The sequence below is a fragment of the Egretta garzetta genome, unplaced genomic scaffold, assembly GCF_000687185.1.
Source record: "Egretta garzetta isolate BGI_Z169 unplaced genomic scaffold, ASM68718v1 scaffold590, whole genome shotgun sequence".
Taxonomy (NCBI): domain Eukaryota; kingdom Metazoa; phylum Chordata; class Aves; order Pelecaniformes; family Ardeidae; genus Egretta; species Egretta garzetta.
This window is the reverse complement of record NW_009258304.1, coordinates 192,538-205,613: the sequence shown is the minus strand read 5'-3', so window position 1 is coordinate 205,613 and position 13,076 is coordinate 192,538. Positions and strand designations below refer to the sequence as shown.

General features: G+C 42.4%; 1 protein-coding gene across 5 annotated transcripts in view; it reads left to right on the top strand.

Annotated features, from left to right (window-relative positions):
- The first annotated feature begins 3,516 nt into the window (after positions 1-3,516).
- Positions 3,517-13,076, top strand: part of AP1G1 (adaptor related protein complex 1 subunit gamma 1) — a 36,144-nt gene continuing 26,584 nt past the window's right edge. For 4 of the 5 annotated variants that reach the window (XM_009638894.2, XM_009638908.2, XM_035894416.1 and 1 more), the window contains exons 1-3: positions 4,206-4,409; positions 9,812-9,936; positions 12,470-12,611. In XM_009638894.2, the coding sequence (XP_009637189.1) occupies positions 4,209-4,409; positions 9,812-9,936; positions 12,470-12,611 (468 nt within the window). In that variant the 5' untranslated portion in view covers positions 4,206-4,208. Of the gene's footprint in view, positions 3,540-4,205; positions 4,410-9,811; positions 9,937-12,469; positions 12,612-13,076 lie in introns of those variants that run through there. The other variant, XM_035894406.1, reaches the window with a different exon arrangement.

Sequence of the window (13,076 nt, the reverse complement as noted above, 5' to 3'; positions counted from 1 at the left end):
GGACTGGAACCACCTCTTTCAGCGTGAGCCTGCACGTGGGTCATCTTAGTGATTATGAAGTTATTGCCTATAGATGGCAGAGGAATGTTCTTGCAGTAGTGCTTTTATTTTTTTAACTTCTTCCCGATTTTCCAACAAGAGCATGGCTTACAAAATCGGTTTAGAACCATGTGATATGTGTGTGTAGGAGGTGAGTCCAGGCTTGAAGATGAGGGACTTTAAGCAGGCTGTTGCCATGCAGGAAAGAGATTTTAGGGGTTTATGATACTATTATATGAAAAACACAAGCTGAGCACTTTGTAGCAATTGGAACCCCAGGCTGAGTGTTACTAATTGTTAGGAAAATAATAGGGAGCAAAATAGAAGACATTTTATACAAATAAATCAATGGCCTATCTACCTCTTAAATGCTGTGCGCAGCATTTTGCGTCTCTTCTCCCCCTTCAGAAAGGACGCAGGAGAATTATAGAATGCGCAGGCAAGGCAACAAAGGTCATGGAAGGGCCTGGATGCAAGGCTGCGTTTTTCAGACTGAGGAGGATGGGGGGGGGATAGCAATGTGTAGAATAATTGGGAGCACCACTGGAAACAAGTAGTTGGGAATGCAGAATAAAAGAAGTAGCTGGGTCTCCGTATGTTGTGCAGTGAAGCTGTGGAACTCTGTGTCCTGCAGAATATTGTTGATTCTAGAAGTTTACCTGGGTTGTAAATAAAAGCAGAGTGTTTTTTATTTCTGGCTTGGAAGTTCCTGGGCCACAAATCGTTGAAGCCTGCAAGAGAATTCTGAGGGAGGTATTGCTACATGCTTGCCCTGGTTTTATACTCTTCCCTAGGTATATGCTGTTGTCGGAGATAGGGTACTGAACAGGACGGAGCTTTGATAGGCCTGGGGTGGCCATTTCTCATCTGCTTTCTGCCGCTTTTGACTGCCCATTTAGGACAGTGAAGGGCTGGCAAACCATGGTCTTCCTGTAAATTAGTTGGTTAAGTTGAAGACTACTATAGAAATGAGGGGTCAACTTGAATTAATTAAGAATAGCTGTTATAGGAGATTGAGACCACTCCCGATATGACAGATTCAGAACAGAAACATGAACTTAAGCAGATGTTGTTATAGGGATTCATAGAATTTGGGAGGGTATTGTGTCCTACCTTATTTCAGAGTAACTTTGTAGGTAGACAAGCCTTGTGCCTTAAGTTTTATTCCAAGTTTTGGCTCTGAAGGCAGGCTCTAAGGATAGGCTTATGGAAACAAGTTTTTAGGATTTGTAGCAGGGTGTAATTAGCAGCGAGTTAACAAGTCTGCAGTGATAGCAGACAGTTAATCTGTGTTTGTCCCTTTTCACTAAGAGTACCTTACCGTGGAGTAAAGCAACACAACCAGACAACAGCTAGGAAACAATGAGTACGTGCTATATTGGAACCTCTAGCTTGCAGTAATTAACTCCTGCCCAGTTACCTTAATTTTCCATGCCATTTAAGTCCATGTTTTTAGTTGTTTTCCTTTTTTTAATAGTACTAAGCTGCTCATTCTAAAATTTCCCAAGCAAGCTATTCATCTGAGGCTTTCTGCAGGATTTTAGAAAAGTATTTTGCTCTCTTAGGGTAAGAAAAGTATTTTTTTATGTGTGGGTAGGGGGAACTGGATAGAATTAAACTACCTTTTATTTGAAAAGCTTTGACACCTTTGTGATCCTGGCTGACGTCTGCATGAGTGCTGGGGAGTTGTCCTTTTATTTTGAGGACGTGTATTTTGTTGCACTGGTGAAAATACTCTTCCAATTTGGCCAAATAATATTTGCAAAAAATATTTGTATGTGCTCCTTTGAGACTTGCACTTGAGCATCTGAAATCTCCGGAGACTGTACAATTGGTCTGTCTCAGTGTACTGCTCCTATGCTCCACGAGGTTTCCATGTTCTGTTTGTTGTGATCCTACCATCTTAACTTGGTGCTGAAAGATCACAGTTCTACCACTGTCACCTGTACCGTTAGCTGAAGAGCAGAGGTCTGCACTAAGGGTTTCAAGAGTCTAACTAAAGGCTTCCCCATAGGCATGTAAATATGGCACTGTGTAAGGAACATCTTCCCAGTGTAGGGGCATTACAAGCTGCATTAAAAGAACATGACTGCCGCGTTCAGAGGCCTTATTTATTGTGTGCTCAAATACCGTTCTGGAGACAGATTTCTTACTTCCCCTCAACCATGTTTGTGATTCTTGTTAGTGCAGCATCTGAATGCATAGTAAGCATTAATTTATTCCATATCACAGTAATGTAAGCAAGTGTTATAAATTCACCTGGAGAGGCAAGGCAAGACTAAGGATTAATGTGTCCAATAATCTTGATCCTACACGTCAGCATTTTGGGGCGGAGTTTCCTTATGCGGAAAGAACATCTCTACTCTTCCATTTTCAAAACTGAATGCTTTGTCTCTCTGTAAATTCAAACTTTCTAGGTATGAAGATGGGGAACAAGAATATGAAGGGTCTACATGGTTTGACTGAAGAGATTTAGTGTTATGTATGAATTCTGTGGGAGACCAGATTTATAGTCCAGATCTTGTGATGGGTTGACCCTGGCTGGACACCAGGTGCCCACCAAAGCTGCTCTATCACTCCCCTCTTCAACAGGACAGGGGGAGAGAAAAATACATTGAAAGGCTCATGGGTCAAGACAAGGACAGGGAGAGATCATTTTACCAGTTACCATCATGGGCAAAACAGACTCAACTTGGTGAAATAAATTTAATTTTTTACCAATCAAGAGAGGATAAAAAACCTGAACCTTAAAATACCTTCCCCCCACCCCTCCCATCTTCCTGGGCTTAGCTTTATTCCCAATTTTCTTTACCTCATCTCCCCTTGAGCGGCACAGGGGGACAGGGAAGGAGGGTTGGGGTCAGCTCATCACATGCTGTCTCTGCTGCTCCTTCCTTCGCAGGGGAGGACTCCTCACACTCCTCCCCTGCTCCAGCATGGGGTCCCTCCCACAGCAGACAGTCCTCCATGAACTTCTCCAACGTGAGTCCTTCTCACGGGCTACAGTTCTTCACCAACTGCTCCAGCGTGGGTCCATCACTTCCATGGGGTGCAGTCCCCCAGGAGCAGACTGCTCCAGTGTCGGTCCCCTGCAAGGTAACCAGCCCTGCCAGCAAACCTGCTCCAGCGTGGGCTCCTCTCGCCACAGGTCCTGCCAGGAGCCTGCTCCTGACATAGAAGGTGACACCCCCTCCTCGTCTCCCCTGCCTGTCCTTCCTAAAGAGCCGGTATACTTCCATTCCAACACTCCAGCCACAGGAGCCATCCCACCATGCCTCTGCGATGCCAATAAGATCATAGTCCTGCAGGCTTGCATACGTCTCTAGCTCCTCTGGTTTATTCCCCATGTTACATGCATTTGCATAGCGGTGTTTAAGGTGGGCCCCCGATGAAGCTGGCTTACTGGCTGGAATTCCTTTGTGCTGCTCCTCAGGTGCTCTGCTGACCTGTGATCCTTCTCCAGGCTCTGGACATCTATTGCTGGCGCTGGCATCAAACTGGTAGGAGTGGGTTGGATTGAGGTTCCCCTCTGCTGGCAACTTGAGTATAGGATTGTTTGGTTTAGAAAGGATTTTTCTGATTGGTGTGTAATAAAGGGAAGGTGTCGATTTATTTTTAAAAGACTATCCTCTGAATATCCACACAGCTAAGATTGCTCTTCCATCTGCTTAGTCTGCTGACTTCCATGCCTCTAAGAAGGAATTGTGTATGGCACAAGCTTGCAGGATTTTTGACGCATGGCTATCTGAAACACCTGTATAAAATCTTGAGCAAGTTATTAAACAGCATTGCTTGTTGTAAAGGACTTCTGTCTGCAGTTGTCATGATTTTGGGATCAACTTTCTTTGGAGCCTGGCTTTTCTGGAGAGAGGCCGATGATGTGAATGTGAGAGCATACCTTGCAGAGGGCCGTTTCTGCCTGTTTTAGGTGGGGAGTCACGTTATGTTCACCTGACAGCTAGCTCAAAGCATAGCAATTCCTGTTTCTAATGTTCTGGAAAAGCGGATGTGAGGTACAATGAATTCCTCTGTTTCTCAAGTTTACTTTTAACCATGCTACTGAAGCAGTCTGCATTTTCTTAATTGCAAAAAATATGCAAAGGTATGAGACCATTATGAAGCCCTTAGATACAGCACAAGGTTTACAGCTCTCTTTCTTCTCCCAGAGGATGCCAGCCCCCATCAGACTGCGGGAGTTGATCCGGACCATCCGGACAGCAAGAACCCAGGCAGAAGAGCGTGAGATGATCCAAAAGGAATGTGCCGCTATCCGGTCATCCTTCCGAGAGGAAGATAACACATACCGATGCAGAAATGTGGCAAAGCTGCTGTATATGCACATGCTGGGATACCCTGCACATTTTGGACAGGTAGGTCTGAGTTCAATACTTGCTGTGCTATGCGCATAAGCCAATCTGCTTTGTGTGTTTTGGGCACGTTGACTTGTTCACAGCATTCCTAGCTGCATTTCTGCTGTCTGCTCTTTAGGATGTTTTGAGGTTCATCTTCACGTGTGTTCTGCACCTACAGTAGTTAGTCTTGACTTTATTAGTGAGATCTGCTGTTTGGAGACTTAGATATGTTGTTACAAAACTTAGGGTTAGTCTGCTTTTGCCAGACTGTCTGCTCCTCACCACCTATGTTTCTGCAGAGCGGTCGTTCTTAAACCCACAGCCCCGTACATACAGGTATTTCTACACGGGTTCAAAAGAATGCTTTGGAGTCCTGCGTCTGATGGAAAATGCCAGATGCTTCAAACAAGGGTTCTATACCTTTTTCCTTCTGAAGCAATCTGTTCTAGGCGGGTAAGAGCTGGTCTGTTCCCAGCAACAAGAAATTGGTGTTCCTAATCCCAGTCTTAGTGAGGTGACTTGGAGAATGCTGGTATGAGTATTCCATCTCTTGGCTTATTTTTGACACACTGTCTTTGACACAGGTAGATTGTGGAAGAGGGAGACAGAAGGTGGGAGTTCTTGATCTACAAGATGTTCTTCAAGTTGAGCATTGCTCAGTCTTTGGGGCATAGTCTGTTTTGCTTAGAAGTCAGTAGGTGTCATGTTAGTAGTAATCTAAACTAGGCCTTCCATAAAGCTAAATAAAAAGTCAGTCAAATTGTTGTGTCCCTTAAAGTAGCTTCATCTCTTGGGAGTCTGTCCATTCATGATGGGATTTAACACTCCTCCCTGAAACAGTAAACACTAAAATCAAATTCCAAATAGTCCTCGTGTTAGTAAGTGAGTCTGGGCTGTGTTATTGCATATAAAGTGCATCATCTTACTTCTGCATTGTTGGGTTCTTCTCACAGGATAACGAGCTGTTGCATAAGAGCAAGTGAATTTGATTATTATCCTGGTTTTTAACACTTCACAGAGCCAGACTCCCTGGTCCAAGAGAGAACTTCCTGTCACAAAAATTAAGGCTAAGTATCTAAGAGCTGCAGGAAGAATGAAAAGTGTTACAGATAAGTGTCATCTAGAATTTCTACATTTGACCCATGTTAGGAACATGTTTAAATTTTACTGGGATTATTTTATCTTGTTATTCAATTATTTAATCCCATGTATGGAAAATTAGACCAGATATGTAATAATTTTTCAGTTTCTGCTTTGGTCAGTAATGGTAAATTACATCTTCACCCTCAGTGGAAGAAGGATAAAACAGCTTATTCAATATCTATTATTGCCAGGGCTGCTACATCTCAAACAGAAGCATCTATGCTGACTATTTTGGCAACAGAGCTCTTCATTCGATGGTCTTGGTTCTCACGTCGTCTGAGCTGCGCTTTCAGGAAGGTGTAGGACACAAGGCTGAGAAGGGATTTTAACAAGTACTCTTCAAGTGAGCAAGTTGCATGTCCTTAATGCTTGTAACTGGAAGGAATCTTTCAAAGTGCTAACGTTATGTAGGTGGCGTGTAGTTTGCGTGAGCTGGGGACCTGGGTCTGGTAGATCGACAGCCCAGCATTGCAGGCAGGAAGTTTCTGAGAGCGACAGGACAAATACGCAGGAAATATGTTTTGGTGGAAAATGGAGGAGAGCTACAGGCTGCATTAGACGGTCTCTCTTAAAGATCTAAGCAGACATCTGACTTCAGCTAGCAGTGTGGATGGGTAACCAGTAATAAAAGGGAATTTAGAGAAGGTGTCAGAAGTGGTGGATGGTTGATCTACTTCTTCTCAAGCCAGGGATCCTCAGCTTTGACCCAGGATGTCTTGCACAGAAATATGAGCATGAGCACCATATTTAGCCACTGCGTGCTGAGATGCCCTGGATGGCAAGCTGTCTCTTGAGTGTGCAAAGGCCATTTGTGCAGGTTTAGAAGGTGTCAGGCAGCCTGGGCAAATGGTCAAATAACTTTATTATTATTGTCATTATTTTTACTTGCAAAAAAATTGCAGTTAAAGAGTGACTATGTCAGTAAAAATTTGGGTAAGCTGTAGTCTGGCTGTATGCCTGTATCTTATCCAGCTTTACCAATGTATCTGTTACAGTACTGATGTAGCAGATTTTAATTGTTCCTCTGAATGAAATGGATATAATGGTATTAATATTTCTTCCACTAATTAGACCTAGTTAGAGCTTCAGCTGATCACGTTTCTCAGATTGCTGTGCATGAAGCTAGTTTGCATGTATTTGTATTCAAGTGGAACAAGAACTCATCAGCCTTTCACAGGGTAAATTTCAGTAGTATCATTCAGATTCAAAAGTATGAGAAGTGTATCTTACAGTATCTTTTGCAGTCGTTAGTTTTCTTATGCTTTTTCTTAGTTGTTCCTCTTCTGCCTTTGTTGACTCTTACACCGTAGCTTAGATGTCGTCAATTCTACATTGCATTTTTGCAGAGGGCTGTGTAAGTAAGTATCTTGTAAACCTGAGGAAGAAAGTTGGTTCAGAGGTGCGTTATTCTCCTACAGAAAGCACTGGAAAGATAAGAGGTTGATATCTAGTGTTCTGTACCTTATCCCTGGTTGATCTTGCCCATTTGTGCAAGTTCAGTTATCCTTGTGGATGACTGATCTTATTGTTCAACAAAGGTGTTCCTTTACTCTAGTTTTCCAGGGCCTTTAAGCCTAGCAAACTGTACTTGCTGTCAAGCTTTTTCTTACCAGTTTGTCGTTCTGCACTAGCTGGGTGTTCATATGTAGCAGCTTCTGCACAGTTGAGGTATATGTTCTGATGCCGTGCTGTTGTGAGAACTTGTCAGGGGCTAGGCCATAGCACTTATTTTCTCTGGCACTTCAACTTAAATTTTCTTATCAGTATCCTGTACAACTTTACCCTCCAGATGTGTGTGTGCTGCTTGCATCTCACCTGTGTCTGTTGCCCTGTTCAAGCTTCCCTATAGCTAGGGACTGTGAAAAACCTTTCATGATGCCCTGTATTTTTGCCTGTGCATGCCCCCTTTACTTCCTTTAAAATGGATCTGTCGCAAGCTTTGTCTGACCCTCTCCTTAAACCCTTTGTGTGTGTTTACTTGCAGCTGACTTGTAAAACATGGGATGTGTTTGTGAGGGATACATCTCCTACCTGAGAAGCCATTTCTGCTACATCCTGTCTGGAAAGCAGAGATTGATTATACTTGAGTATAGTGTAACTCTTCTGTTAGAGAAGAATATTGTAGTGCGCAGTAATGTCAGAATATCTCTGCGGCTGATGTCTTTTAAGTGTTAAGTTTAAAAATGGGCTAGCAGATTCTTAAATCAGCTGAGTGCAAGTGGCAGCTATGAATGTTATCTCAGGGATCTCCTTTATGCTATTGAACACGGTTGGCCTTTCTACATGGTGAAAGGGAAGCTTGTAGTGCCTACAATGCATATGATTTTAGTCAAACTTCAGGTGTTCAACCAGAGATTACAGAGCAGCACAAAAACTTAACTATCTCTGACTGTATCTAGGATCCACCTAACTAGCAAGTTAGTTACAGGTCATCATAAACAAAAACTGGTTTTGACAACTTGACTTACAGAGCATCATCAGTCCTCTCTCTGGTAGGTAGATGGACCCATTTAAGCTTGGTTCAGAAGTGTCCCACAGATATCAAACATGACACATGATCTAGATTTCCAAATCTTTACTGTTTTATTTTTAATGATGGATCTCTTATCTCTGTAAATATGTTACCTTTTACTTTTGTGATCTGACATAAACGCACATATCTGGTATATCTGAGGTCATGAATGGAAGGTAAGTATCTTGTAAACCTGAGGAAGAAAGTTGGTTCAGAGGTGCGTTATTCTCCTACAGAAAGCACTGGAAAGATAAGAGGTTGATATCTAGTGTTCTGTACCTTATCCCTGGTTGATCTTGCCCATTTGTGCAAGTTCAGTTATCCTTGTGGATGACTGATCTTATTGTTCAACAAAGGTGTTCCTTTACTCTAGTTTTCCAGGGCCTTTAAGCCTAGCAAACTGTACTTGCTGTCAAGCTTTTTCTTACCAGTTTGTCGTTCTGCACTAGCTGGGTGTTCATATGTAGCAGCTTCTGCACAGTTGAGGTATATGTTCTGATGCCGTGCTGTTGTGAGAACTTGTCAGGGGCTAGGCCATAGCACTTATTTTCTCTGGCACTTCAACTTAAATTTTCTTATCAGTATCCTGTACAACTTTACCCTCCAGATGTGTGTGTGCTGCTTGCATCTCACCTGTGTCTGTTGCCCTGTTCAAGCTTCCCTATAGCTAGGGACTGTGAAAAACCTTTCATGATGCCCTGTATTTTTGCCTGTGCATGCCCCCTTTACTTCCTTTAAAATGGATCTGTCGCAAGCTTTGTCTGACCCTCTCCTTAAACCCTTTGTGTGTGTTTACTTGCAGCTGACTTGTAAAACATGGGATGTGTTTGTGAGGGATACATCTCCTACCTGAGAAGCCATTTCTGCTACATCCTGTCTGGAAAGCAGAGATTGATTATACTTGAGTATAGTGTAACTCTTCTGTTAGAGAAGAATATTGTAGTGCGCAGTAATGTCAGAATATCTCTGCGGCTGATGTCTTTTAAGTGTTAAGTTTAAAAATGGGCTAGCAGATTCTTAAATCAGCTGAGTGCAAGTGGCAGCTATGAATGTTATCTCAGGGATCTCCTTTATGCTATTGAACACGGTTGGCCTTTCTACATGGTGAAAGGGAAGCTTGTAGTGCCTACAATGCATATGATTTTAGTCAAACTTCAGGTGTTCAACCAGAGATTACAGAGCAGCACAAAAACTTAACTATCTCTGACTGTATCTAGGATCCACCTAACTAGCAAGTTAGTTACAGGTCATCATAAACAAAAACTGGTTTTGACAACTTGACTTACAGAGCATCATCAGTCCTCTCTCTGGTAGGTAGATGGACCCATTTAAGCTTGGTTCAGAAGTGTCCCACAGATATCAAACATGACACATGATCTAGATTTCCAAATCTTTACTGTTTTAATGATGGATCTCTTATCTCTGTAAATATGTTACCTTTTACTTTTGTGATCTGACATAAACGCACATATCTGGTATATCTGAGGTCATGGAATGGAAGGCCAACAGTGTCTGGCTACTTCACGATGAGGAGCTGGTAATGACTTTCCTGCTAGCTTGCTGGGAGCTTTGGGCACGTCATTTAACCTTTGTTTTCCACATCACCAAAGTGGGAATAAAATATACTTCAAAAAATGCATTCTGAGAGACCTAAATGAGTGAACATCAAAATTCAAACTGTTTCTCCTCTAGCTAAGAAGTAGTTTAAGCTAATTCTGTCTTTTTTTTTTCTTCTTTTTTCCTTTTTTTTTTTTTTTTTTTCCAGTTGGAGTGCCTCAAGCTCATTGCCTCTCAGAAATTCACAGACAAGCGCATTGGGTATTTAGGTGCCATGTTGCTGCTGGATGAGAGACAGGATGTCCATCTTCTTATGACCAATTGCATCAAGAAGTAAGGGTGCCACCTCTCTCTCCATCAACACATGCTTTGAGGTTTCAGGATCTGAAAGTACACTCCCAACAGTGATATTTTCAGTACTTTATTTTTTCCCTTGTGTTAGAAAACTGTTATCTTCAATTTGTTGTATACTGTTGACTGTACAAGGCTGTTCTAGTATTGTACTGCATTGAATGATCATGTCCAGCTTCCTTAGAGGGGTATGAAGAGGCGTATGTGGCCAGCAACGCTTCATATAACTGCTGTTACAGGATGGTAGTAACGTGTTTCTGGAGGTCATGTTAAGATGAATAAAATCGGGAAGATGAAATGACCACAGTAAGCTGTTCAGACAGTGCAGAAGATGCCTAATTGTTGTAAAGAACACTTCTGTACATTAGTTATCTTTCAGCTTGCAGTAGGAAAGAGCCAGGTGAGCAGTAATGTGGCATCAGTAAAGGTCCATGCACCTTTTAAATATGAATGAATCAGGATGTTTTTATAAAACTGTTAAAACTCTGTAGGCTGGACTGGCCATCATATGTCACAAAGTCATATATATTGCTGCAGCCATGTTGTCCTGTGTTTGTTTGCTTCTGCTGATGAGCTCTGAAGAGTCGTCTGACTTCAGGGATCAAGGCTATGTATCCTGCTTTCTTCTTGAGGTTGGCCTAATGGTCCTGATGAGTGGCTTTCCTTGGAAGCAAGGCAGCAACTTGGGATGTGTGGTCACTTGGCACCTCGCTGAAATCAGACAAGACAGGATGGGAAATAATTTTTTTTTTTAAAAAAAAAAAAAAACCAAAGAAAACCAAACCTTTTTTTTTCTCTCTGCAAAATGGTATTGAACTGGGACTGGTTTACGTTACAGTTTAGTAGACGACGGTTGGTGCATTTCCAGTAACACTCCTTTTCAAGATGGATGGGAGCAGGAGTGGAACAACTGGGTTCCAGTTGATTTATTCAGATGCCTGCTTGGTTGTGTGTGGTGTGTCTGTTTTTATTATTATTTACTTTTAGGACATAAGCCTCCCAGATATTAGCAAGTAAATTACTGCTCTGCAGTTAGACTGTGGCCTCAAAGTGATTGGAAAGAAACTTGACAAAACTGCAGGCCTGAGGATCTGCTAACTTTGGACCTGGTATCCAGGAGAGAAGAGACATTTGGCTAAAGATTTTTCATGGAAATGTCATACTTGTGAGGCTCTTCCATTAGAACCAGGCTGCTAGGTTAACCCCTCTTTTGATTGTTTATGCTAAAATGAATTTGTGTGGTAAGGGTATAGTGAGTTTGGACTGGAAATGGGTCAGACTGAAGCTGAGCAAAACTGGTGGACAGCTTCCCACCACCTCAGTGGGTTGTTTATTGCTTTCTCCTTTGGCTTCTGTATCTACCACTTTGTCTTGCTTTTATTTAGACATCAAGGTATTTGATTTATGACACTGTCATTATTTTATAGCAAGACCTAGATTTTTGATACAAAAAAAGCGAGCGCCCTTGCGAAGCACATACTTGCTATGCACACAGCTTTATATAGCTGCCAAAGACTTGTTAAAGGAAGGAAACAAAAAACCAACCCATGTAGTGGCATGTGCTGTCTCTTCCTTCATCTGCATGTTGCGATAGCTGCTTAATGTTATAACCAGAATACTGTCTCTCGCTTTACTGCACGTTGTTCGCCTTTGGTTACATACCCCTCGTTTCCCCTGCTCTCCCATCATGCAAACCCCAGCTACCCTTGCCTCCCAAACCAGGAACCATAATCTTTACTTTCTTCAGCATTGAATCCTGGATGCTGCGGCGACATGAGCACCAAAGAGTCTGATGGAAAAGTAGTGTTAGAAATGCGTTTTAAAGGCTGGGGTTGCCATGTGGAAGCTACATTGTCTTGTACTTAGTGTGACGCTGGTAGCTGGCCTCATGAATCGCACCTACTGTTGGGTGGTTTAACTTCTTGTCCGCTTTTTGCAACTTCCTTAGGCATATGAATAGTTAGGATTGCTGATCAAAATTCCTGTATGGATTATTTTCGAGGTGTACGAGTGGTGGGGTTTGTGGTTTTACTTGGGATAGAAGATGTTTTTACATAGATTTTTATATACTGTTTGGTTTATAAATGCAGAAGCTAAAGCCTACCCTAGAACACGTTTAAACTGGGACAACCTACGGCGTCACTGCAGGTCTGTGCTTCATGTTAGGGTCTCTTCTGCATGCAAGTTCCAAAATACACCATTCTGTCTTGGCTTTAGGAATTTAATGGAATTCTGTGTGGTCTTCCCTCTTCTCGGCTCAATCCCTAGATTCCCATCTGATAGTTTTAACCAAGTATTTATCTTTGTAATTGAGCATTCTGAGTAGAAGTAGTAGCAAACCCTGTGGTACATGCACTCAAAGCTCCCAAGTCATCCTCCCAAATGGCTGAGAATCTGCAGAGTTCTTGTGGGCCATGTGTGCAGCTGGTTAGATGACTGTAGATATAGGTGCCTTTCTTGTGCGTTCAGGTTCTCTGTGTGCATGCTGACTGGCTTTTTTTGTTCTCCTTTACAGTGACCTTAATCACAGCACGCAATATGTGCAGGGGCTGGCACTCTGCACTCTTGGCTGCATGGGCTCCTCAGAAATGTGCAGAGACCTTGCAGGAGAGGTGGAAAAGCTCCTCAAAACTTCCAACTCCTATCTTAGGAAGAAGGTACTTCAGGGAACTTTCGAATACTTTGTTATGGATTAAAACTCAGGATTGATTGGATACCTTGCTAGTATCTGGAATGCTAGATGGCTTGGATCACACTGGCTGAGTATTTTCCCAGTGTGCAATACAGATAGAGGTCAAAACTCCCTCCCTGTCTATGGCAGGAGTGTGTGTAGGACTCTAAAAGACAAGTCTCCAGCATGTGAGGCAGTTGTTTCTGTTTTGATACTCTCTACCTTAAGGTTATTGGTAGTAATGTGAACACCTGCCTGTGCACAGACATTAACCTAGTAACTTCATAACTTCTAGCGATCAGTTTTATTTCTGTATCTTCTCAGATGAGTCCAGAGTTAACTTTGATCATTAACAGTGCAGGATGATATCTGAAGATTTGAACCTATTTGATCTCTTCTGTTGGCGATGATGACAGTAGTATGCGAGATAGAAAGGTTAAGGGCTTGAAAG